Source organism: Aethalodelphis obliquidens, unplaced genomic scaffold (genome assembly GCF_003676395.1).
Source record: "Aethalodelphis obliquidens isolate GAN/ISIS:26980383/991018 unplaced genomic scaffold, ASM367639v1 scaffold124, whole genome shotgun sequence".
Lineage (NCBI taxonomy): Eukaryota > Metazoa > Chordata > Mammalia > Artiodactyla > Delphinidae > Aethalodelphis > Aethalodelphis obliquidens.
Window position 1 is genome coordinate 449,345 of NW_020838068.1, and position 26,826 is coordinate 476,170.

The 26,826-nt window shown below is 42.5% G+C and overlaps 2 protein-coding genes across 6 annotated transcripts in view; one reads left to right on the forward strand and one right to left on the reverse strand.

Annotated features, from left to right (window-relative positions):
• LOC113615769 (FERM and PDZ domain-containing protein 2-like) overlaps window positions 1-8,200 on the reverse strand; it is a 97,331-nt gene extending 89,131 nt beyond the window's left edge. Inside the window, exon 1 of the mRNA XM_027098532.1 lies at window positions 8,119-8,200. Coding sequence (XP_026954333.1) covers window positions 8,119-8,200 — 82 coding nt within the window. The remainder of the gene's footprint in view (window positions 1-8,118) is intronic.
• Window positions 8,201-13,923: 5,723 nt separating this feature from the next.
• MAPK8 (mitogen-activated protein kinase 8) overlaps window positions 13,924-26,826 on the forward strand; it is a 104,541-nt gene continuing 91,638 nt past the window's right edge. For 4 of the 5 annotated variants that reach the window (XM_027098543.1, XM_027098540.1, XM_027098542.1 and 1 more), the window contains exon 1: window positions 13,924-14,105. The gene's annotated coding sequence lies outside the window, so the exon portion shown is untranslated. The remainder of the gene's footprint in view (window positions 14,106-26,826) is intronic. The other variant, XM_027098545.1, reaches the window with a different exon arrangement.

Sequence of the window (26,826 nt, forward strand, 5' to 3'; positions counted from 1 at the left end):
GTGTGTCAAGGCTTTTTATCACATACACATAGTATATGATTCCGTATGCACACACCCTGGGAAATGGGAAGTATTATCCCCATTTTACATATTAGGAAACTGAGGCTCAGATAGTTCAAATAATTTGCCCAAAGACACATAGCTATAATAGATGAGTTAGGATTTGAACCCAGAATAGTCAGACTTCAAAAACCTGTGTTCCTTCCACTGGAAGAACCAACACAAGGGAAAGCCTTGGAGAGCTGGAGAGGTCGTTCTTTCTTTGAGGTGGAAAAGAGGAAGAAAGGATGAGTGAAAGGGCATAGGAATGTTGAGGCCAATGGGGAGAATTTGAAGAATCTCATGTCAGATGGCTTCAATCCTAACAGGAAAGCAGCACTCAAAGTCACCTGCATGATGAGGTTCAGACTTTAAAATGGAAAGGATTTGAAGTGAATACTGGGAAGACCGAGATGGTGACCAATTTGGGAGGAATAGGGAAGATGGTGAGCAGCAGGTGGGCCCAAGGGGCTGGGGGCTGTGCAGAGGGTCAGAGAATCAGGAAGGCCAGAGGGAGGTCCAGTGAGGGAGAGGGTGACTGTGACAAGGCAGGGACAAATGCCAAAGCCTGGCCCAGTCCCTGATACTGCATGTCCTGTAGGTGGGGGAGGGTAGGGAATTTTTAAAGACCAGGCACCCAGGTTTCAAATCTGGAGCAGGTGGTACCTGGGTAGTTTTTGAAGACGAATGAGCAGAAAGGAAGCTTTGTATACAAAGGAAGGAGGATCCTGTTAAATGGCATGAAAGGGGCCATTCCAGAACCAGGCAGTGCTGAGCAGGGCAGGGCTAGGTTGAACTGGATTTGTATGTACAGAAAGGACAGGGAGGGCAGGGGCTTGCAGGGAGGGGGACAGAGCCAAATGAGACTGACAGACCAGCCAGAAACGTGAGGATAGAAACTAGGACCTGCCAATTTACTTACCAGCCTCAGGGCTGCAGTTTCAGCTTCTGCTAAGATTACCTGTCAGGTGCACAGGCATCTGGAATGACTGACCTTGGTTAGTGTTGTTACTGCTTAGATAAAATGTGGGTGGTGTTTTTCTATGAACCATAATTGAAAGGAAGGCACATCCTTGACTAAGATTTCCATGGCATTGTCCTATGGTCCAGCCCCAGAAGTCATAAGGAGGAGGCTAAGGAAGCGTCCTCACGACCCACGCATGACCACCCACCTCAGGGTCAGATGCTGTGGATGCAGACACCTTTCCCCTGCCCATGACAGTTTGGGTGGCTCCTTTTCAGGAGTGATGAGCTGAATGGAATGCTTTGGCCCAGGAAGAAAAGAAGACAAATGGCAGAGCTCAGAGACAAAGCAGCAGTGCATTGGGGTCAGAATCCACTGAAATCAGCTCTGCACAGAGGACGAGCAGACAAGGGCCCTCAGCAGATGGAGATGAACACAAGTCAAGTCCACCGAAGGTGAAGCTTGAAGACACAGAGCTCCCGTGTCCTTTCTTCTCATGGCAATGTATTCCAGTTGTTGACAAAGTGCTAGATAGAGACAAACGACCCCTTGAGAGCCCAAGTGAAAAAGGTAACACTGAATTCAGGACAGGGGCCCATTCTTTGGTGGTTTCTCTGAACTCAGTAGGTGAGGAGCAGTAGATCTTCTGGATTTGTTCATTAAGAAAGGGGCCGGGCACACTAACTTCCCACCACTTCTTGCTCAAGTATTTTCCCTGACGGATGAGGCAGCTTTAATACATAAATGGTCTACCCAAATGTGGGGAGGAGGCCATGATGAAAGAAAGAGTGGGGTACATCGTCTGGGATGTTTCTCTTTGCCCTTATCAAGTTGCTAAAAAGAAAGTTTTTCCAAGAGCAGTGACAAGGCAGTCCCATGTCCAACAAGGCAGACCCAGCATGCAGCATCCCATCGGTGACCGTGACACCTGCTGGTCACCACTGGAACTACGCCCAACCGCCTTAATCGTGAAACGCCACAGTTCTTTGTTAGCTGACCTTGAGGGCTGCTTGGCGAGCAACGCCGCCTAATTAAGGCAACTATACTTTAGAAATTAAAGAACATTCCTCCATGTGTCCAGGGCCTGATAATCAATTTGACAGGGCCAGGGCCATGGTGGCCAGAAAGCTGGCAAAGAGGTAGCAGAGGTAGGAGGTGATGGAGAGGAGAGGAATCCCATTGGTGAGAAGGAAGTGGTATTTTAAAGACATTTAAGATGTCTTGTTTGAAAAGAGTATTGGAAAGAGGGTAAAAGAAGAATGGAAGGATTGTTTCCAAGGCCAAGGTAAAATATGGGGCTCTAGTCCTATTTAAGAATTTGATAATGATTGCATTAAATCTTTAGATAAATCTAGGGAGAACTGGCATCTTTGCAATACTGAGACTTCCAATTCACAAACATAGTGTGTCTCTCCACACATTTTGGTCTTCTTTAATGCCTTTCAAACAAGTTTTATCATTTTTTTCATAGAGGTCTTGCATAATTTGTTAGATTTATACCTGGGTACTCCATATTTTTTATACTATTTTAAAATGCCTTTTAACTCATTTAGTACTTCTTTATTTTATTATGTTTGTTGTTGGTATATATAGAAATATAATTAATTTTTATATGTTGATTACTTTGCTAAACTTGTTTATTAATTATAATAATTAATCTGTAGAGTCTCTTGGATTATCTACGTATATTTTATAGTTCCTGAACAATGACAGTTTGGATTATTCATTACCAATTCTTCTACCTTTCATTTCTTATCTTGCTTTATCGTATTGGTTAGGACATACAATATTGATTAGTAATGGAGATGGGCTTCCTCATTTGATTTCTGAATTCAGAGGGAAAGTTTTCAGCATTTTGCCATTAAGGATGATGTTTGTTGTTTTGAGTAAACACATAATAATGATCAAGGAAATTATTTTCTATTCAGAGTTTGCTCAAAATTTTTACCATGAATGGGTTTTGAAAAATCAAACACTTTTTCAGAATCCATTAAGATGATCATATGATTTTTTCCCTTTCCTCTGCTACTGTAGTCAATTTTTTAATTGATTTTCTAAGGTTAAATCAGTATTCCTGAAATAAGCTCAACTGGGTCATCATGAATTATCCTTTTTATATATTACTGGATTCAATTTGCTAATATTTTGCCTAGAAACTGTGCATTTACATTTGTGTGAGTTTAGCTTATAATTTTCTTTTTACTGACCTTTTAAATTATAAAGGTTATGCTAGCCTCATAAAATGAGTTAGTAGTATAATAAGAGAATTATTTATTCTTTGAATTTTAGATAGGACTTGTTGATAAATCTTTCTGGGTCAAACAGAGTGAGGTAGGTAGCCCACTACACAAGTCTCCACTTCTTGGAGCTATGAAAGCCAGAAAATAACTTGACTTTGTATTATCTTTTTTAGCCTGTTTTGGTCACACAGTGCAACCATTAACAGGAAATTCTTCCTTAAGTCTGCCATGAGTTCCATTGTTTTACTTGTTCTGGTTTTGGAAGATCCCCCCTTCATTTTTCCCTCCATTATTCCACTCAGTGTTCTATAAGGCCCCATTTTTGTGAGCCTAAGTAGCCCACGTTCTCTAGAAGATAGGCAGCGAATGCTCATTACCGTGAAGTTATCACCACCAATGGAAAATTCCTAGAGCACAAGGATACTTGCACACAGGAACACTCATTTTGGTGGTCTTCAACATTTATGTTTAATTGGGAAGTAGTTGTCCTCCATGCCCCATCAAGGTGGAGAAGCAGCATGGCTTCCTGGAGGCCATTCCCAGCATGATCTGGCCTATCTCTATACTTGTATGTGTATTGTGTGTGGGGCAGACACTGACAGAAGCCTGTTGTAGAGCAATCCTGGATGGTGCCACTTTCTCACCCTTCTAGCACAGGTGTGGAAGAACCAATAAGTTTGTCAAGGGAAATTTCACTGTGATTTCCAAGGCCCTCCATCCTTGGCAAGGTTTGGGGAAGAGATGGAGTACAGAGGTCAGCAGCTCATAAGTAGGCCAAAGTCATATTCTGGGATCCCTGGAGACTGGAGGAATTTGACCAAATACTGAGGTCTTACTCAGGCCTCATTATCTCCAACCTTTTCTTGATGTAAACTTCCTGGTACATCAAGTGAGTTCTTATAGAGGTACCCTGTTTAGAAATATTGGAAAATTTCCTTGTAAAGATTCATCTCTTAAAACCAGAGTGTCTTGGGGCAGGACCCAGGTATGACCAGATCTGTTTGTTACTGACATCAGGACCCCCTTAAGAGTCTTCAGTTGATTTAGGGGAGCAGAGGTAAGAAGGAAGAGGTAGGAAGAAGATTTGAAGGGCACAGTGCATGGAGGGAAGATGAGATTCCTGGCACTTTACATGTGGTGGGATAGAATCAGATCGGAGAGACTGACTAGGAGCTGGAGAGTGAACGGCTTTCCTGAGGAATCCAACCAAAGACACCAAGTCCCTGGGACAACGGAAATGTCCCATTTCAAGCCCATGTTCAGCACTCTCCAGGTGCTTTCTTTGCTGCTTTCTGCACTGCACCACCACCCTACTTCAGTACCTCTGTGGGACAGGTGGACTAGTCCACACCTTTTATACCTGGCTCTGGGCCAGTGAGGATCATGTTCAAATATGGAGACGTTTAAACAGAGCAAGAAAGCAAGCACATTATCAGGCTCCACCCTAAACCTCTGGTATCTGACCCAGGTCTCTGCCCTGTACTTCCACCCTAAACACACACACCCACACCCATAACCAGGAACTGCCTCCTCTTCTCCATGAGACTCTCTGGAGTTCCCATCGTTGTTCCTGCCTACCCCAGGGGAAATACAGCCAAGCAAACCAGAAAGCGCCCTTCTTTCTGGCTAGCTTTGTATTCAGAGAGTTTTGAAAGAATCAGGAATATGAGGGCAATTAAGTAGCAGGTAGTTTTTTGTTGTAATTTTTCTTAACTTCCCAAACTCTAATTTGGCTATGTTTCTTCTACAATATGTAATACGTATGTGTATATGGTGAACTCCAGGCCCCTCTATCCTTGGCCAAATTATAATATATGTGTGTGTGTGTGTGTGTGTGTGTGTGTGTGTGTGTGTGTGTATATGATATATGATATATATAATATGATGTGATGTCATACAGATAGATACCATATATCACCATGTAATATATATGTAATATATATAATAAATATACCATATACACATACACAGTGCTGAATATCTTTGTTTGTCCCTGTAGATTCACTTTCTGCCCTCTCACCTGCTCTGGGCTTGGGGCAGGGTGGGAGCGAACCATCTGTATAGACTGTATCAGTGGGCTCCCCTGGCCTTCTGCTTGTGGCTCTGTTAGGCCAATGGGAGGCAATGGGCGATGGCAGTAGACAGAAGATGAGAGGTCAGGGTATTTATTCCCTCCCTGCCTATGTGTCGAGGGCTGTCTGTATCCATCTACCACAGACCACAGCTCCTGTCAAGTGGCTCTTTCCTACAGCAGCCCTGGCTTGGCACTGAAAACCACTCCTTCCCCTTGCCCCTCCAGACCCAGGCATGGTTAAGGTTCCCAGGTTGTTGCTAGCCCTAGGATACTGCATCACCACCTGGTGGTTTCCTTTAACCCTTCCCACACCTCCGGAAATTGCCCTTTATTAAACTCTCCTTAATTACCCTGTTTGAGTGTGGGGATATTGACTGGTATAAACAGATAATGCAAATACTTTGCGCAAATCTTGATAAAATTAAAAGTTAACCTCCTTATAAAGACGCAGATGTAGAGAATGGACTAGAGGACACGGGGAGGGGGAAGGGTAAGCTGGGATGAAGTGAGAGAGGGGTATGGACATATATACACTACCAAATGTAAAATAGATAGCTAGTGGGAAGCAGCCGCATAGCACAGGGAGATCAACTTGGTGCTTTGTGACCACCTAGAGGGGTGGGATAGGGAGGGTGGGAGGGAGGGAGACGCAAGAGGGAAGACATATGGGGATATATTTATATGTATAGCTGATTCACTCTGTTGTAAAGCAGAAACTAACACACCATTGTAAAACAATTATACTCCAATAAAGAGTTAAAAAAAAACAAAACAACTTAACCTCCTTGATGAGTAAGGCAGCCCCCACCCCCAGCTTCATCCTTGAGGTAATTCCTTGCTTGAAGTTGAGCATGTGGGATTCATCTCCCCTGTCTCCACCTTCACTTGAACCTTGCTGAGGGGAAACAAACCAATCAACAACAATGACCCCCTCCCTCCAGGGATTCCATAGAGACACTTCTCCCCTCCTTACCTCAACTGCCCTTGGCCTCCCTGAAGACTGCCTTTTCAGCCCTCACAGCAAGTGCAGGCTCTCATTCCCCATGGCCCAAGCCCTGCTGTTTTAAGGGGTCTACTATTCCTTTGCCAAGCTTCCTTCTGCCATTTCCTTATTTCCTGACATTCACAACGTATTTGGGAATGTTTCTATCCCATATCAACATTCTGGGTAAATTCAATGACCAAGGCAGGACCAACTATTATAATTGCAGACCCAGGACAAAATGAGAACAGGAGGCCCCTTGTGCAAAAAGCAGGAAAGCAAAAATATCATTAAAGGTACTAAAATACAAGTCTTTTTCTTTTAAAGTAGTTTACGACTCATAAAATGTAATAAGGGTAATAATGATTCATGAGTAACAGCATAAACCTACAAATTACAAAAAAGATTGTATTTTTGCTGTCATAATTTTATATTATTTCATATTACTTATATTTGGTATCATAATTTTTATAGTGAATATAATACTTTGTTATTATGGTATCTTGATTGATCATAATATTTTTCTGGCTCACTTTTCTGCAAATTTATTTGTCATGGCATCAAAATTTATAGTTTTAACAACGTTTTAAAAATCAACTTTCAATTGATATAATTGAAAATGACATCAGTTACTCTTGGCAAGTGAAGATCACAAATAATTTTTGATACTTTTAAAATTTGAGGGGAGTTCCCTGGTGGCCTAGTGGCTAGGATTCCCGGGCAGCCCGGGATTCAGTCCCTGGTCGGGGAACTGAGATCCTGCAAGCCACGCAGTGCGGCAAAAAAATAAATAAATAAAAACAAAAAACCAAAATTTGAGAAGGATCCTTCTACAGATGTAATGGCTGCTTGTGCTATTAAGAGTATTTTATAGGCTGTGATAACATCAGGATAAATTTCTCATAAATGATGTAAAAATATAAATTTTAGTATATCTGGAAATAATGATTACTAAGGAAAAGATTTTCTAAAAAAATTTAACTCAGTTTTATGTAAATCTTATAATTTTAAATGTAAATTTATGCAATGCCATTTTAATATTTCCTCTGACATCTTTTGTAACTTGTGCAAGTTGAACAAGAAACCAAAGTAGCTTCATGATTTATGTATATTTCAAAACAGCTATTTGTGCATTATTGCTGTATTGCTGTATCATCAATTACAGGGAAAAATTAATCTTAAAAGTGTCTTCCTCATTAATAATTGGTTCATCTGCAGCTTCATATGAAAATGGTATTCTTTTCCGTTGAATAAAACAATCCTTAATCTTAATTTCTATTTCTAAGCTTGTAGATATTTGCTTTGCCATGTTGCAGCAGTTTTCAAAACCAGGTAATCTAAACTCTTTGAAGAACTCTAATAATTCCCTGATATGCTTTACTGCAATGTCTATGTTGCATTTTTATTTTCTAAAAAAGTACAATTTTGTAGCTAACAAAGTTATCTGCCTGAGTATGGGCAGTGTCTGTCCTTGACTTCAGGCCAAAGAATTCATATTTCTGCAGATGCCCCAGGGATGGGCTCTGGAGACTGATGGGAAGGCGCCTCTCACTGGGGTCCCAGCCCTGCCCTCATGCAGATTCCCTCCTCGCTCCTGGGCCATGGCCATTGCTGCCACCACTGCTGCTGCTTCTACTACTTTCGCTGCCATTGAATTTAGTCATTCAAATCTGGAGACTTGAAAGTATGGGAAGCACTATTAGTAATTACACTGGGGCCACAGGTGTAAACTGGGCCCATCCTGGACAACCTGGGACAAAAGGCTAACAGTTCCTTGACTACTCACTCTGAGTGATCTTTAATTCTGCTTTAGACTAACCATTCACAGTGGTGAACGTGCCTAGGGGCTGCTTTATGTCGGACACAAAGTACATCGTCTCCTCAAATTCGTCTCTGGCCATCTCCCTCTGGCATGCCCTTATGTGCATTGACAGCCATTCTCAGTCCTAAAGTACCGAAAACCCTTGCTCCTTGTGTGGATTTTGCCCCCAATCTATCTGTCCTCAACTGGCCTCACTGTCCTTGCCCAGTCTGGACCCCACAGTCCTTATCCTGATCCTCCCAGGAATACTTTCAATTTCCTTGCCCTCCACCTTTACATTCAACATGCCCAAGAAAACCCCAGCTCCTGGATACCCCCTCCAAGTGTTGTCTCTATTTCTCTGAGTTGACAAGGGTTCTAGAGAAATGTCCACACTTATGCCGTTTTGAATCCTGGCTTTTGATGGCAACTTAGTACCACTCAAGAATCCTTGAACTCACCATTTACTTGGTACTCTAGCACTTCTTCACTCAGATCCATAAGCTTGTATAATAGAACCGTTTGGGGTGAGGAGAAATCTAGTACCTTGTCTAGTCTCTTCAGGGGGATTTTTGTTTCTGTGTAGTTGTTTTTCTTTTGTAGTTAAAATCTCTGCCCCATAGGCCAGCTCTTGATACTTGTTTTCTCTTTGGCTCGCTTCTTTGAGCCCTGTCCAGCCTCCCTCTCAGGGCTGCTGACCTCTGAAACAATGGGGGAATTCTACCTCCTAGATCCTGATGCCACACCCTGCTGTGAGGGTAGAGTGAGCCATGTATTTGAATCTGTCAGTCTGTATGGTCCTATCTTCTCTAAGTATGTGGGTATGTGCCCACAAAAGGGGATCCAAACAGGATGGTCCTCCTCTCTTCGTGGGCACAGCCTTGCTTGGTAGAGCCTGCTTGATTGCTTGGTGATAGAGAAAACCTCATGCCATGGCCCTGCCTTTGAGAAGATATTTGTGACATCCCTAGTGCTCCTGCTGATTCCAAGGGAAGGGAAATTCTGCTTTCTGCTCTGCGTAGGCTGACATTTACCAACCACACTTTACAAGGAAATAGAACACTGCAAGGGGGATGGGGAAAGTGGGCTGGGTCTGAGACCTTACCCAGTCTTCATGACTTAGCACCTCCAGAAATAAATTTCTTCCCTATTTATGCTGCATTGTTTATCCCTCAAGCTTCAGTTGGAGCATAAACTGCCTTGGATTCAGGAAAGAATACTCACTTTCTTCCCTGTGCAGTTGTCTTTCATTTAAAAGGGCCTTTCCTTGAAGGGTTATGGCATTTCCCCCTGCCTCTCCCCAAGATAGATAGAAACCTTACTCTCCTCTCCCCAAGACAGAAACCTTACTCTCCTCTGCCGTCTTCTTAGCCCCACAACGAGCCTCGAGCTGGCCAGGCTGGTACAGCTATGTCAACGCTCAGCTGAGAATTAATCCTGCTAGTTTGGGCGTGAGGGGCAATGAAACTTAGCCACAGAAGCAGGGATGTTTTTGTGTGGGAATCTGCTTCAGGAACAGGCTAAAGGAGCTGTTGAAATTCCTTTACCAGGTGGTTTCGTAACTTCTGCTTTCTAGAAGAAAGAACATCTTCTCAGGACCACTGGAGGACTTCAGATCACCTCTGGAGTCAGGGACAGGAGACAAATCCTGTCCTGCCAGAGGCCTCTGCAAGGCAGTAGCAGGAAAACACCTCTTCTAGCAATGCTTTTGCTTTCTGAGGGGCTCAAAATCCTGCCACCTGAAGACAATGACTCTTAACTCTAAAGTGATGCCAGAATCTCCTTCTTGCTACCCAATAACACCACAAAGAGACTTTCTAAATTTATCAGAATGGTAGGGACTTTTGGCAGAGGTTGGGAGTTCATAGGGGTCTCCCTTCTAAAGGGTCATTTTCTGAATGCCAGCCAATCTAACATGAATTATAGTTTTACATCTGAAAGATAAGGGAGGGAGCCATGGAGGTGGAGATGGAGATGAAGGCAGAAATGGAGGTAGAGACAGAGATGGAGATGGAGGTGGGGATGAAGATGGAGACTGATATGGAGATGGAGGTGCAATGGAGATTATCCTCCCTAAAACTACCAAGGGAGAGGGGCCAGTAGTGAGGGGCTCTCTTCTCTCTGCCATGGGACCTAGACAAATTTTCTGCAGTACCGGAGGTACAAATGGCAAAATTCCACTGGGCTGGAAGAGACTGTAGGTGAAAGGATTGTAAATGAGGCACAGAATCCTTGTTGCAAGATCTGATGAAAAGGCTTCTTCCTAAATATATATTTATATAAGACAACAGCAAGGATTTTATTGTTACAGAACTTCAACGACATATTCTTTCCCTCCCACTCAATTCCCTTTGTCTTCTTCTCTGGGGGATAAATATTGAATATCTTCAATATCTGGATGTGGATGGAGAGAGGGCAATTTAGCATAGGTGTATCTACACTTGGGAGGTAGGGGCAGAACTTGAGAAAAAAAGCTAATAATGAAAGAATTCCTCAGCTCTTCCTCTTTTTCAGAGTCAGCCCTCAATAGGTTCACAAGGTACCACAATCAGTTAACAAGGAACAATGCCATGAGAAGGAAGAAGGAGGCCCAGAGCCACGTCTGGGTTACAAAAACGATTTTGAATTTGCAGAACATCAGAGGTGATTACATTCAATCACAAGTAGTGAAATGCCTTCTGAAATCACACACATGCACATATACATACATAAACATGCAGGATGTCCCTTCTAGATGTAGATAATAGGAAGCTGACAGTGGAAGGCTGATGCTAAATCAGAAGCTCTTCCCGTGGAAAGAAAGAGAGGTGGTTAATAGCATTACAGAACTAGGCATGAAAATTGGGAGCTGTTCTGCAATACCCCTCACTTCACAACTGCTCTGATTGTCTTTTGTTACCTCCAGGTGTTTAATATTATCTGGTGGGGAGTAGGAGGTACTTGTCAATACTTCCACCTTCATGTCCAATCACACAACCTCCACCCCTCCATGCCCCTACCCTGCTCTCCCAGGAAATTTACACTCATGCTTTTTCCTTCTCTTCTTTTTTTTTTTATAAATTTATTTATTTATTTTTGGCTGTGTTGGGTCTTCTTTGCTGCACGCGGGCTCTCTCTAGTTGCGGCAAGCTGGGGCTACTCTTCGTTGCGGTGCGTGGGCTTCTCATTGCTGTGGCTTCTCTTGTTGCAGAGCACGGGCTTCAATAGTTGTGGCACATGGGCTCAGTAGTTGTGGCTCACAGGCTCTAGAGCGCAGGCTCAGTAGTTGTGGCATAAGGGCTTTGTTGCTCTGTGGCATGTGGGATCTTCCTGGACCAGGGATCAAACCTGTGTCCCCTGCATTGGCAGGTGGATTCCTAACCACTGCGCAACCAGGAAAGCCCCTTTTCCTTCTATTCTACCCTTCCCTCTCAACAGTCTTCCTATCAGATATAAAATATGCTTGTCTTCCTCCACTGCCTGACTCATCAGTATCCACCATCTCAATTTTCAATGTCCCATTCATTCCTGAGCCCACTCTAAACTACTTCTGAATCTAAGTGCTCCAGGATTTTAAGCCTCCTCTTTTTTTGATATTATTGATCACTCCTTCTTGAATCACTCTCACCTGGTTTTCCATCTACCTCCTGGCAGCCCCTTCTCAGGCTCATCTTTTGTTGTATCCATTTAATGCTGAAGTTCCTTAAACCTGGCTCTTGGCCCTCTTTTCTTCTTGCTCAGCACCCTCCTTCCCTCAGGCCTAGGCTAACTCATCCACACCCAAGGGTGCAAGTAATCACTATCTGTCAATGATTCTTCTCTTATCCACCTGAGCCCAGCTCTATATACCCGACTGTCAACTTGGCCTCTCTTTTGTGCAGATCAGAAGCCTTCAAGCTATCTGCTCTCGCAATCTTTCCACTCAATCCCGTCCTCTTCCAAGATTCCCATCTCAGTGAACCAGCACCCATATCCACTTTTGGCCACATGCAAGAAACATGACTTTTCCTTGATGACTCCCTTTCCTTCACTGCCCACTTAATCCATCACCAAGTCCTATGCACTGGATCTCCTAAAGGGCGCTCGGAACCTTCCTCTTACTGTTTCCATGACCATCACCCTAGACCAAGCCTACACCATCTGCCATCTAGACTACTCCTATGTCAACCTGGCCTCCTTCTAACAAGGAATCTTTTCAAGATGCCATTCTGACCATGCTACCCGCTTTGCTGAAGCATGTCAGGTGCTTCCCATTGCACTTAGGATAAAGACAAGATTTTCAACATGAGTAGTATGGCTGCACTAGGTTTGGTCCTTTTCCAATATTCCAAACTTCATCTCATAGCTCCTTCCTCCTTGCTTTTCAAGCAGCACTGGTCTTTTCCTCAATTTCTCCAACTAACCATGCTCCCTGTCATCATATAACCCTTGCACACTAAGTTGCCTCTGTCTGAAATATTTTTTGCCTAGTTGAATTTATTCTCAGTTCAAGAGGCAGTTCCTCAAGGAAGACTTTCTAGGCATTATTAATTCTATCAATTGGTTCCATAATACTATGTATCCATATCAATTTGTATTATAATGCAGGGATCATTTTGCATTGGTTTACTGTTATTATTTCTATATTACAGTGATTAAGTCTGTAAGCTCCATCCTATTGCCAGTGTTAGCTCAGTACCTGGCACAGAGTGGGCATGTAATAAATATTTATTTGAGAAATAAAGGAAGCAAATAAAGAAGTCTGAGAGAGAGGGAGGAATTAGGGAGAGAATGAAGAAATGAACACTCACATTTATGTTTCATTTCAGAATCACTAGAAACAGGTCAGCCCAACATGACATGGAAGTAGTCTACCTGAATTAATTCATTTATTCAACAAATATGTATTATTCATGATTAAAGTAATATACTTTTTTCTGATTATGAACATAATTTGGAAACCATGGAAAAATACTCAAAATATAAAAGAGAACAATTCACAGTCCAGTGATGAACTACTGTTAAAATAATTTGTCATGGTTCTTTCCAGGTTTTTTCAATGTATATATAGTATTTATATAAGTAGGATCATTCTGTATATAGACTTGCTTCTTTCTCTTAGCGATGCATGATGAACATTTTCCTGTGTGGTTCAGAATCCCTTGAACACATGGCATTTAAATTGCTAAAATGTATTCTATTGCAAGCATGTATGTGATTTAGACATCTTTCCACTCGTCAGATATTTAAGGGCTTGCCAATTTGTCACTTCTGTAACTAACATATACATGCTTTGCAGGGCCCAGAGACAAATAGGGTAGTGCATGGACTTTTGTAGGAAGTGGATTTGGAGAAAACAGGAGGCAGCTTTTTCCAAGTGGCTAATATTTGCTTAAGGATTGCTGGGCCCGAAGCAGGTGTTCTCAGAATGTAACATATTGTTAGTCATGGTAGAGAGGTTTTCGTCTCTCAGGTGTGAGCCCGGGCGGAAAGTGCCTGATGCCGGGGCGGGTCTGCCTCAATCGCACCTGACCGTCAAACCCTGGGGCGAGGAGCCCGTGAGGCTTTGGCTGGGACTGGGGTACTGCCCCCATACAGATGCGGGGGCTCAGGCCACACGCCGCCACGTGCCAGGAGCAAGTCTCCACCCCCTCCATCTTCCCGCCACGCCCCTCACAATCTGCTCTCAGACGCTCTCGAAGGCTCTCCCCGCAGCTCCACCTCCAGGTGACCTCCGCAAGTCCTCCCGGCCCCCTGCAGTAGCCCCGCCCCTGGGCTTCGGGCTCCGCCCCCGAAATCCGGGCCCCGGGGCTGCTCCGCCCCGTGGGGGCTCTCGCGAAGCGCGGAGGCGGGGCCCTGCGCGATGACGTGAGCGGGCGTGCGCGGTGACGGCCCGCGTCCCTGTTACTCAGCGGAGGGGCCGAGGCCGGACGACGCGGCCCGGAGCGTGGAGACGCGAGCAGCGCTGGGTAACGGCCACGGCGACCTCCAAGACGGCGCCGGTTCCCGCCGCCGGGCTTTCCTGTCGCCATTCGTTGCGCTGCCGGGTGAGTGCGGTCAGTGCCGCAGGGCCGGGGCGGCCGGCGGCCCCGCCGTGTTTGTTATTGTGCTCCCGCCACCGCCTCTCCTCAGCCTTGACCCCCTCCCGGGAGTGGGGGCGGGAGCGCGCGGCGGGCGGGGGGCGCGCGGCCGGCGGGGGCGGCGCGGGAACAATAGCAGCTGGGGTGGCGGGGGCCGGCCAGTGGGCGTGGGGCTGCTGGACCCAGGCGCGTCCCGGCCGATCCCCGCCCCAGCTCCGCCCGTGGGTCCTCGCGCGCCCTCCTCGCGCGGAGCGCGGGTCCCGCGTTCACGTCGGGAGGGGAAAATGGAGCGGGAGGTGGGTGGCAAGTTCTGAAACACTTCGACGAAGGTCCGGACGGAGGCGCCTAGGCGGCCCGCTCCGCCCCGGCTACCTCCTCCGGCGGCGGGCAGCCGCAGAGAGCGCTCCGGTGGCCCGGTCCCGACGCCTGCCCGGCGCCCACGGGGACAGTGTTTTGTTTCTCGGTGGTTTCTTTGTGCTGATATTCTGGGCGAACGCAGGCGGCGGCGGCGAAAGAGGCTAGGGTGGCCTTCAGCTCCGGGCTGCGAGGAAGAGCCCGGGCCCGTAGCTTGGGCAGGAGGTGTCCGTCAAGCTCGGCGCGAGCTTCAGTGGTCAGCGCGCATTTCTCTTGAGGGTCATTCGGTGGTGACCTTTTGACTTTTTCACCCCACCCTCCCTTCTCTTTGTCTTGGACTTGAGTTCCCAGTCCTTCGATGGGAGCCAAATCTGTTTTAAAGTACTGTGATGAACACTTTTCATTTTAATTTCTGAAAGTTTCCCGTCATATATTTACTGTGAATTTAACACGTTGACTGCATGGTAACAGACAATGTCCAGTGGTTACTATTTTTGCCTCTGCAATTCAGTGATCTTTACAGTAGAATTCTGGTCTGTCAGTCCATTGTGTTTTGAGATAAGCATCTAGCAAGTACTTCCTTGGTAATTAGAACATCTGTTTATTTCATTCATTCATTCAGCAACTGTTCAGTGTTGTACCCAGATGAGAGTTTGAGGGTAAAGAGAAATATCCTTTAATGGAAGAAGATACTTTGACTGAAATATAATAGATGTACCTTTAAATGAGACGATTGTATAAGTGATATGTGTTAAAGAAGGTATAGTTAATACTTTGGGTCATTTTACTATTTTTTACTAGTATATCGGGAACTTCTAGCGTAATGTTATACATGTTAGGAAGTAGAGTTAGATTTGGTCTAAATGTACAACAGCTTTTATGTATTTCCTTACAGTCACTTGTAACGTTTACTTCAGAATCCCCTGCTGTGGGTTAAGCCTAGGAGGTCATATGCTGTCAGTTAACATGTTTAGTGCTGTATCTGACATAAGCAAGCAATCAAAATGTGCCTTCCTTGAGGACAGACCTGCCTTGCATCTGTGTCTCTAGCACCTAACCTGGAATATAGTAAGTGTTCAATAAAAATCAGATTGATGAAAAGCTCTTTATAATCGATAATATCTAAACTGAAGCCTTAACAAAAAATGTTTAATGTTCTCTGTAAAGTTTTGGAAGCCTCCTGCAAACTGTCACTTCCAGATGGCTAAATGATCAGTTCATATATATTATCTGTCCCGACAGTAGGGGCTTTTGAATCACTTCAGTATTAATGTTTTTTTTCCTATCACTTCTAAACGATTGGCTATCCTAAAATTAAACCTTGTCTAAAATATTTTTTTAGTATGTGTGTGTGTCTGTGTGTGATATGTATGCACACACAGACACACACAGAGTGATATTTCAACAGGGTCTAAAATGATTGCATTTATCCTTTTGTGAATATTACTTGAAAAGTTTCTGAGTGCTCCTTTTTATTTTTATTTATTTATTTTTTAAGATGTTGGGGGTAGGAGTTTATTAATTTATTTATTTTTGCTGTGTTGGGTATTCGTTTCTGTGCGAGGGCTTTCTCTAGTTGTGGCAAGCGGGGGCCACTCACTATCACGTCCTTTCTTGTTTTTTTTTTTGTGTGTGTGTTGATCGTACTTTATTTTTTTTAACATCTTTATTGGGGTATAATTGCTTTACAATGGTGTGTTAGTTTCTGCTTTATAACAAAGTGAATCAGTTATACATATGTTCCCATATCTCTTCCCTCTTGCGTCTCCCTCCCTCCCACCCTCCCTATCCCACCCCTCTAGGTGGTCACAAAGCACCGAGCTGATCTCCCTGTGCTATGCGGCTGCTTCCCACTAGCTATCTACCTTACGTTTGGTAGTGTTTATATGTCCATGCCTCTCTCTTGCTTTGTCACAGCTCACCCTTCCCCCTCCCCATATCCTCAAGTCTGTTGAGCTATTTGTAATGAGGTGGATAGACCTAGAGTCTGTCATACAGAGTGAAGTAAATCAGAAAGAGAAAGACAAATACCGTATGCTAACACATATATATGGAATTTAAGAAAAAAAAAATGTCATGAAGAACCTAGGGGTAAGACAGGAATAAAGACACAGACCTACTAGAGAGCGGCCTCTCTTGTTGTGGAGCACAGGCTCCAGACGCGCAGGCTCAGTAGTTGTGGCTCACGGGCTTAGTTGCTCCTTGGCATGTGGGATCCTCCCAGACCAGGGCACGAACCCGTGTCCCCTGCATTAGCAGGCAGATTCTCAACCACTGTGCCACCAGGGAAGCCCTGAATACTCCTTTTTAAGTGGATAAGTTAGAACAAAGGAAACACATTGCCTAAAAGTTTTTTTTTTTAAGTTTTATTATAAATGTTTAATTTTAAATTCTTCCTTGTACTAATACTATTGGTGAGGCATATGGGCCTAAAACTCAAAATAATATTAATTTATCTATATTACATCTCTTTCCCACTTAATACGTTTTAGCATTTGCTTTGGATATGAAAGAATTTGAGATGAGCTTATTATTCTCTGATTTAGAGTACAAATAAAGAAATAAAATGGTACTTTGTTAAGATAAGGGATGAAAGTCTTGAGATACTAAACTTTACTGCTTTACCTATGTCAGATTCCAGTAAGGGTTACTGATACAAATCCTCACTGTCAGGCTATACATGTGTCAAACCATAGTTTTTTTTTTTGCTTTGTTTTATAAATTCTGTTGGTTTTAAAAAATAACAGCTTTTTCAGTAAACCCCATACTTATTAGCAGTCACTCCCCATCTCACTCTACATTAGCTTTAAAGGAAGAGATAGCACTGATTCTGTTAGTAAGTATATTCCAGTAATGAATTTGAAAAGGGCTCCCTTTAAGTGTCCTGGCAGAGTAGGAAACTATATCCTTCGTATTCCTTTATATCCTGGGAGAAAGGCCAGTTGGAAAGAAATTAGTTTAAGAATGAATTCTACCAAAATTAATGAAGTTATAATCTTAACTGTTTGCTCAATACCTAATATTATGGAAATAACCTTGTGATGATACTCAATGCTCAGTGAAACAACTTGAAGTAATTTATTACATGACTAGTCACAAACTTCCTAGTGGTAATTAAGAGCTTGTTTAATAGATGCCCGATTCTTCATGTCTTTGTCAGTGAGTTGAGTTTTGACATATTTGAGTCATCTAGATAATTGAGATGCTTTGTCGCATGTGTATAAAATAATGTCTGATACTTAGATGCCAGCTGTCTAGAGGTCTCTGGTCAAGTCAGTGGTATGGATAGTAGTCTTTTCTGATTCATGTAGTTCAAGGAAGTCATTATAGCTACATAACTTTAGATATATGTCATTTGCCTATATCTGTGAGCTATGAAGCTTATTGTTTTAGTCATGAGTTCTTTACATGAACATTTACAGCTCTGTCTTCTTGCTCTAATGCAGATTAACTTGAGTTTTGATTTCAGAAATGAGTTCTGAGTCAATAAACTTTACTACGTAAAAGGTGACAGGAGTATTAAAATAAGCTATCCTATCAATCAGGGAAGTAGGTGGAAATAGACCTGTCCAGGAATCAGACCTAGGTTCACTTCTCAGTTCTGTCATCTGGACTTTGTCATCAGCAAGCTCTAGAGTTGTGGACAAGTGGCTAGAAGTGTAAACTGAGGCTGTTGGAACTCTTTTTTTTTTTTTAATAGAAGGGTTGTTCCTCAGATAGGTGGTTCTTCAGAAAATATATGGGGACAAAAAGAGTCCTTCTTGGGTGATACCAGAATGCCATGTCAAGAATAGCAATGAGGGCTTCCCTGGTGGCGCAGTGGTTGAGAGTCCGCCTGCCGATGCAAGGGACATGGGTTCGTGCCCCAGTCCGGGAAGATCCCACATGCCGCGGAGCGGCTGGGCCCGTGAGCCATGGCCGCTGAGCCTGCGCGTCCGGAGCCTGTGCTCCGCAACGGGAGAGGCCACAACAGTGAGAGGCCCGCGTACCGCAAAAAAAAAAAAAAAAAAAAAAAAAAGAATAGCAATGAAAATTAGACCTTTGTGATTACAAAAGGAAACAGAAACAGAAGATTATTGAATCAAATATTTTCTGTAATATCTATTCTTAAAAATCAAATAAAAAGCTTTTACTCATTCCACAGCACCATGCTTACTAATGAGACTTCGTGCTTTCAGATACTTAGTGGAAAATGTGAAAGTGAAGAGTTTATTAGCCTTAAGCTTATGGTCAGGGATAAACTTAAGGCATATCTAAACAGTGAATTTATGTTCTTTTAAAAGATTATGAGAGGGCTTTTCACAAATGAACACAAGCCTACCCCAAGTCTCTGGGCAGGCTAAATTTTATTGAAACTCAATTTTTAAAATTATATGTGGGTGTGAATGTGTATAAGGCCTTTTAGAGAACTTATTAACTGCCATTCTTTTTCAGGGTGTTGGGTTGTATGACAATACAGCAAATATAGTGTAAATATATGCCTACGTCTCCTCTTACCCTTTGTAAATGCATCAGGTTTGGTTAAAATCTGCCAATTCTTTAGAAAGTTAAGGTGCCCAAACTTAATAGTGGCTGCTAGCATGGATGTTACAGAGTCAGCCCTGAGTTACAATCCATGCTCCAAATTTAATTAACTGTATGGCGTAGGCTAGTTCAGGTTTTGTAACATCTTTCAGCCTGTTTTATTATCTGTCAAATGAAAATAATAATAGCACATAGTCTCATAGGGCTATGACGATTAAATTAGGTACTGCAGCTACAGTACCTGGAACACTAGATTTAAGTATTAAGGAAATTTTAGCTATTATTATCACTAATTATTTTTAACTTGGAACAAATGCAAAATGCCAAGTAAATTTAAAACCAATTTGATGTACAGTATACATTCAAATTCTCCAGAATATACCAGTTTTTTTTCCCCTCTGCATCTCTGGGGGTTTATTTAAAATTTGATTGTGTCATCTAATCTGAATTGACTGAAATGATTTAACATTTGGATCAGTAATCCTCTCTGCTTTAAAATTTGGAAATGTTCCCAAAGGAATATTAAAGGGAAAATTTGCCACATTCTCTAACACAAAGTTTTGCCACGTTTACCTCTCCCACTGCAGAGAATTGCTTAAGCTTTCGTAGGTTTATTTTGACAGATCTCTAAAGCAATGGGAATCCAGGAGCTGTGAACACTGTTCATCTTTTAATTTTTTTTTTTTTTTTTTTTTTTTGCGGTACGCGGGCCTCTCACTGTTGTGGCCTCTCCCGTTGCGGAGCACAGGCTCCGGACGCGCAGGCTCAGCGGCCATAGCTCACGGGCCCAGCCGGTCCACGGCATGTGGGATCTTCCCGGACCGGGGCACGAACCCGTGTCCCCTGCATCGGCAGGCGGACTCTCAACCACTGCGCCACCAGGGAAGCCCCATCTTTTAAATTTAATCTTACTGAAATCTTTGACTCTGTGTGAAAATTGCAGATTTGTGGAGATTGGGTAATCACAACAGTTCATTAACCATTTTTTAGAGGTTATTAAGTAGCATCTGGAAATATTATCTTTCTTTTCTATGTTTTTCTCAGTTTTCTGTGTAGTATTTCTGTGGTTATATTGGTACATCAAATTTCTTGCTCCTTCTTGCAGGCAGCAACTATGAGATGATGCTGGGTTTGCACAGGCAGCATTTATTGAGAAGCCACTCTATACCAAACCAGGTATTAAGTGATGTAGGGGCCACAGGAAGTCGAAGTCAGTCTCTATGTTCAATGAGTATAACTTGACGGGAGACAAGAACAAACATAAGTGCCATTTATGTCCTAATACAAGAAAGTATTGTTAGGCATTTCATTGGGAATTTCTTAGGCATCAGGCCTGAGAGCTGGATGTTGGGGCATTTGGGGACTTTTGAACCATACATCTCTAGCCCTGCCTTTTAAAATATACTGACTAGATAAACCACAAAAAGCGAGATGTCTTCTCTCTTGATTTCTGGTTAAAGTTGAGAGTGTGGTACAGATTAGTCAAAATCTAAATCAGAAGAAAAGGCAAACTTTATAGTCACCTCATCCATTTTGGAACACAACAGGACATCAAAATAAGTAAATGAAAAGTATGAAGATAGGGAGTAGAAAAGATGCTAGTCAAATGTTAACTGGAGTCCTCCAACTCAACTGTATTGAAGCTCTGAAGACTGAAGGTTACATTTATGGTAGGAGTACTTTCTTTTTTTTTTTTTTTTTTGCGGTACGCGGACCTCTCAGTGTTGTGGCCTCTCCCGTTGCGGAGCACAGGCTCCGGACGCACAGGCTCAGCGGCCATGGCGCACGGGCCCAGCCGCTCCGCGGCATGTGGGATCTTCCCGGACCGGGGCACGAACCCGTGTCCCCTGCAACGGCAGGCGAACTCTCAACCACTGCGCCAGCAGGGAAGCCCAGATTTATAGTAGGAGGACTTTCTTAAGCCTTTCTCTGATATTGAGAAGTGTGGGCTTCACTGCTTCCTGTTGCTGGGAGACCTGAGCCCCATCATATTTCTGGGGACACTAGAAAAGAAAAACAGTCAAGCACACCTGCCTTGCTTGGCATGAGGCATCAAAAACATCAGGAGATTGCTATTTCCTAAAAGCTATTAATGAGAGTGGAAACCCACCATTCCCTGCCTTGCTCCTGAGAGGGTGATTCCTTCTCAAATGCCATTTGGGTCAACCAAAAGTGAGACAAAGGAAAACCACCACTGTATAGATCTCCCTGTGACTTCAGGGTCACTTTTCAGTCAAAACAAAAACCAAAGCATCTGGCTTTGTCTGTTACTGTTGAGAATTTAGAAGTCTTAGTGATTTTAGTTTATTTACATTTTATTTATCTTTTGACTAAGTAGTATAATCACTTTGATTCAGAATTCCAAAGATTTAAGTAGATATACAGTAAAAAGTTTCCTTTCCACCATGTGCAGCCCAGCCACCCCATTCCCTTGCGTGGAAACAGTGTTAGGTTTCCTGTGAATCCTTCCAAAGATCGTTTATGTGTGTGCAGATAAATATACAGGTATATAATTCCTTTCCAAAACCTTTGGTCCAGATGTATTTCAGAATTAAGGTTTGGGGGTTTTTTTGGGGGGGGGGGGCGGTGAGGGAGGACTGTGAAAAGGTAATACAGTGTGTCTGCTATATTATCCAAAATCCCTAGTGGGAGGTAGTGTAGCATCCCATAATCAAACACATTAATATTTCTGAATTGAAAGCATAAATAGTACAGTAAGGATAAATAAAAATTATAAATAGTCTTATGGAATTTTTGGTCAGGCTTGACACCAAATAGGTTTGTACTAAACTTATAAGAAGCTTGTATTTCTCAGAGGTTTATGGATTTCGGAATTGCCAGTGAGGGATTATGTATCTTACATATATACGTCCTCTGCCTCCCCCATTTTTTATGTAAGATGCATACCATGCACATACCCTTCACCTTTTGTTTTTAACTTAACTGTCTAGCTTATAGGTGATTTTCTTATTAGTCCTATCAGTACATAAACATCATGCTTATCCTTTTTTTTTTTTTAACACCTTCATGGTATACCATTTTTCTTAGCTTGGGCTGCTATAACAAAATACCATAGACTGGGTGGTTTAAAGAACTGACATTTATTTCTCACAGTTCTAGAGGCTGGGAAGTTCAAGATCAAGGTGCCAAGAGATTTGGTTCCTGGTGAGGACTCTTCCTGGCTTTCCGATGTCACCTTCTCACTGTGTCCTCACATGAAGAAGGAGTGCTCTACTCTCTCTTCCTCGTTTTACAACACTAATCCCATTATGGGGGCCCCATCCTCATGACCTGATTGATTGACCTTGTAAACCTGATTACCTAGGTTATTACCTAGGGGTTAGGGCTTCAACGTAAGAATTTGGGGAAGATTCAAAAATTCAGTCAGTAACACCATCATACAGGCCATACAGGTCATCATACATCATACAGGTCATCGTACATCATACAGGTTACAGGTGTAACATATATTTAGGTAGTCCTTTTTTGAGGTACATTTAGGTTGTTTTCAGTCTTTTGCTATCAAAAGCCATGGTGCCGTGGATTACCTTGTGCATACATAATTTCACACTTGTATAGACATGTGTGGGATACACCTCCAGAAGTGGAATTGCTAGGTCAGAGTGTATGTGCATTTATAATTTTGATAGATATTACCGAAGGGCCATCTGTAGAGGTTGTTTCACTTCTACACATTCCACCAGCCCTGTGTGAGGATGCCTGCTTCTTTCCTCATTGCCAGTATGAGTGAGGTTAAACATCTTTCGTCTTTTAAGGACTATTGGTATTTTTATTGTGAACTATCTATATCCTTGCCTATTTTTTAGTTGCTTTGTTACTCATTCTCTTAGATTTGTAGGATTCTTTTTTTTTTTAATTTTATTTATTTATTTTTGGCTGTGTTGGATCTTTGTTGCTGCATGTGGGCTTTCTCTAGTTGAGGCGAGCGGGGGCTACTCTTCGTTGCGGTGCGCGGGCTTCTCAATGCAGTGGCTTCCCTTGTTGCGGAGCACGGGCTCTAGGCATGTGGCCTTCGGTAGTTGTGGCTTGCGGGCTCTAGAGTGCAGGCTCAGTAGTTGTGGCACACAGGCTTAGTTGCTCCGCTGCATGTGGGATCTTCCCAGACCAGGGCTCGAACCTGTGTCCCTTACATTGGCAGGCGGATTCTTAACCACTGTGCCACCAGGGAAGCCCTGTAGGATTTATTTTTATAGGGAAATAGCTCTGTGCTATTTTTTTGGAAATATTTTTTCCAATTTACCATTTGCCTTTTAAATTTGCTTATGATGGTTTTGTCATGCTGTTGTTTTTGTTTTTTTTCCTTAGTAGTTAAGCTTACCAGTCTTTACTGACTTCTAAATTATATGCCATGGTTAGCAAGTCTTTCCCTAATTCCAGATTATATGAAAATTTGCAAATGTTATTTCTCTAATACGTCTATGAAGTGGAACAGAGATGTGGTTTGGTAGGTAAGAAAAATATGCGGTCCAGTTAGTAAAAAGGAGAATATGCAGGAAAGGAGATGGAGAGCACAAATAGAGAGGTTGGCCTTTGTAAGAGAGAGGTCTTCCATCAGATAGGAGGGAATGCAAAAAAGCTGTGTGTTCTTCCAAGGGAATTTGGTGGCTGGAAGATGAAGGCTTATCCTCTTGGCTTTCATCTTCTCTCATGGTTTCTGTTTTCTCACTGAGATTGGTATGGCCAGAGGAGGATGGGAGTCTTTGAATTAGTTTGCTAAGAAGTATTGATTATTCATTTAATGGTTAGAAGTCTTGAATTTAAAGTGATATCAGTGAGCCTGGTTTTGAGATTACCCTCCCCCCCAGCATTATTTATGTGGTTAGATACAAGCACAGGTAAGGCAGATGGTTCAATTCCTCTGGAGTGAGGTTTTGCCAGGTGTCACAGTTCTCTCGAGAAACGAAATCAGTAGGAGATATAATTGTATGTATGTGTATATGAAGAAATTTCAAGGCATTTGCTTACACATTTATGGGGGCTGACAAGTCAGAAATCTGTAGGGTAGGCTGGCAAGAATCCCTTGGACAGGAGCTGATGCTGCAGTCTTGAAGCAAAATTTTGTCTTCCTTAGGAAAACCTCAGTTGTGCTCTTAAGACCTTTCAGCTAGTGGATGAGGTGCACCAACATTATTGAGGATAATCAACTTAAAGTCAACTGTGGACTTTAACCACATCTACAGTACCTTCACAGCAACACTTAGATTAGTGTTTGATTGAATAACAGGACTGTAGCCCAGCCAAGTTGACACATAAAACTAGGTCAGTATGAAAGAGTGGAATTCTGCCGTTTGCAGCAGCGTGGATGGACCTAGAGAATATTGTGCTAGTGAAATAAGTCAGAAAGAGGAAGTCAAATACTGTATGATATCACTTATATGTGGAATCTAAAAAGGAAAACAAATGAATGTCTATAGCAAAACAGAAACAGACTTACAGATATAGAAAACAAATTAGTGGTTACCAGTAGGGGGAAGGAAGGGAGGAAGGGTATGATAGGGGTATGGAATTTAAGAGATTAAAAACTACTATGTGTAAAATAGGTAAGCAACAAGGATATATTGTATAGCACAGGGAATTATATCCATTGTCTTGTAATAACCTTTAATGGAGTATGATCTGTAAAAATTCTGAGTCACTGTGCTGTACACCTGAAACTAATATTATATTGTAAATTAACTGTACTTCAATATAACATTTTTTTAATTAAGAACATTTTTTTTAAATGAAAAGGAAGAGGGAAATGAGGGCTTTTAGAGGGAGTGCTTATAGAGGAGTGGTGATGAATCATGAAATCTAACATGGACAAGAAAGGAGGTGAAGTCAGGATGCATAGTAAGGAAGTGGTAGCATCAATGTATTGGAAATTTCAATTAGAATTGTTGCGGGTAGTGGTCAGATGAAGCAAGAGAACTAGAAGGATTGAATGTGGTGGTCAGAGTGGGATGCTTGAAATAGAGATTTGACAGTTATAATAGTTTCTGGCAATGATAATGTCCAGGGTAGCCTTGGGATGGGCTGCTGAGGTGGAATAGAGGGAAAAGAGGAGACCAAAGAATTAAAGGGGCTGAAGTATTAAAGGGGTCAGTCAGTCTGCATGAATGGTAAAGTCAGCAAATGGTGAGAGGAGTAAGGGTACATACTATGAACCAGTTGCTGACGTCCTAAATCAATGGGAGAATTGGAGGGAAGGTAGATGATGAGAAGGAATAGTAAAGGTAGTATAAATTGGCTGCTTGCTGGTCACAAATTAGGAATTTCAGAAGGTCCAGTAAAGGATTTGGGGGGTGGGGGATGAGGAATTGGGTAAAATGGAGGATATACACAGCAGTGTGACAATGACAGTTCGGGGAATAATAGATGACCAGGAAGAGTAGGACTTTTTCTGGGATGTGAGATGTGATGGTATGAATCCTGCTACTAGGTAGGAGAAGGTGGCCATCAGTTCAACTGTTAGATGACTCCGTGGCGGTGTTTTTTAAATTGCCAGTATTGACCCATTTGTGGGTCATAGAAGGAATCCAAGAGATCACAACTAGTGTTGTATTTTTAAATGAAATGCAATAGAAAATGTCAGTGTGTATCACAAGTAATAAGGGACTAAGATAAGAATTTTTAAACATCTTTATTGAGATTTCATTCACATGTCATTACAGTTCACCTATACTTCAAGTATGCAGTTCACAGTCTTTCTCATATATTCATGAAGTAATGCAATCACCACAATCTAATTGTAGAACATTTTTGTCGCTCCTGAAAGAAACTCCATGCTTATTCGCAGTCATTTTCCATTCCTGCGTGTGCACATGTACACACCCACACTCCCTGCCCCAGTCCCAAGTAACTACTTATCTTCTGCTTTCTGTCTCTATAATAAATTTGCCTATTCTGGACATTATGTAGCATGTAGTCTTTTGTGACTGCTTATTTCACTTAGCATAATGTTTTCAGGGTTCATTCATCTTGTAGCATGTATCAGTACTTCATTACTTTCTATAGTCTAATAGTATTACTTTGTACAGATACATCACATTTTATTTATCCTCTCCTCAGTTGATGGGCATTTGGCTGTAATAAGTAATACTATCATGGGGACTTCCCTGGTGGTCCAGTGGTGAAGAATCTGCCTTCCAATGCAGGGGGACACAGGTTCGATCCCTGGTCGGAGAACTAAGATCCCACATGCTGTGGAGCAACTAAGCCCACGTGCCTCAACTAGAGAGACCACATGCTTCAAACTACAGAGACCACACACCCTGGAGCCCACGTGTCACAACTAGAGAGAAGCCCGCGCACTGCAACAAAAGATCCCACATGCCGCAATGAAGATCCCATGTGCCGCAACTAAGACCAGACGTGGCCAAGAGTAAAATAAATAAATAAATAAATTTAAAAAATAGTACTTAAATAAGCAATATTATCGTGAACATTCATGCACAAGTTTCTGTGTGATGTATGTTTTCAGTCCTCTTGGTTATATCACTAGAATGGGAGTTGCTGGTCATACGGGTAATTCCATGTTTAACACTTGGAGGAACTGCCAAACTGTTTTTCAGGGTGGCTGCACCATTTTACATTCCCACCAGTAAGGTATGAAGGTTCCAGTTTCTCTACATCCTGTTAATGCTTGTTATTGTCTGTCTTTTGATACGGCCATCCTTAATGGATATGAAATGATATCTCATTTGGTTTTGATTCCCATTTCTCTGATGGGTAATGATGTAGATCATGTTTTCATGTACTTTGTATATCCTGGGAGAAGTGTTCATTCAGACCTTTGTTCATTTTAAAA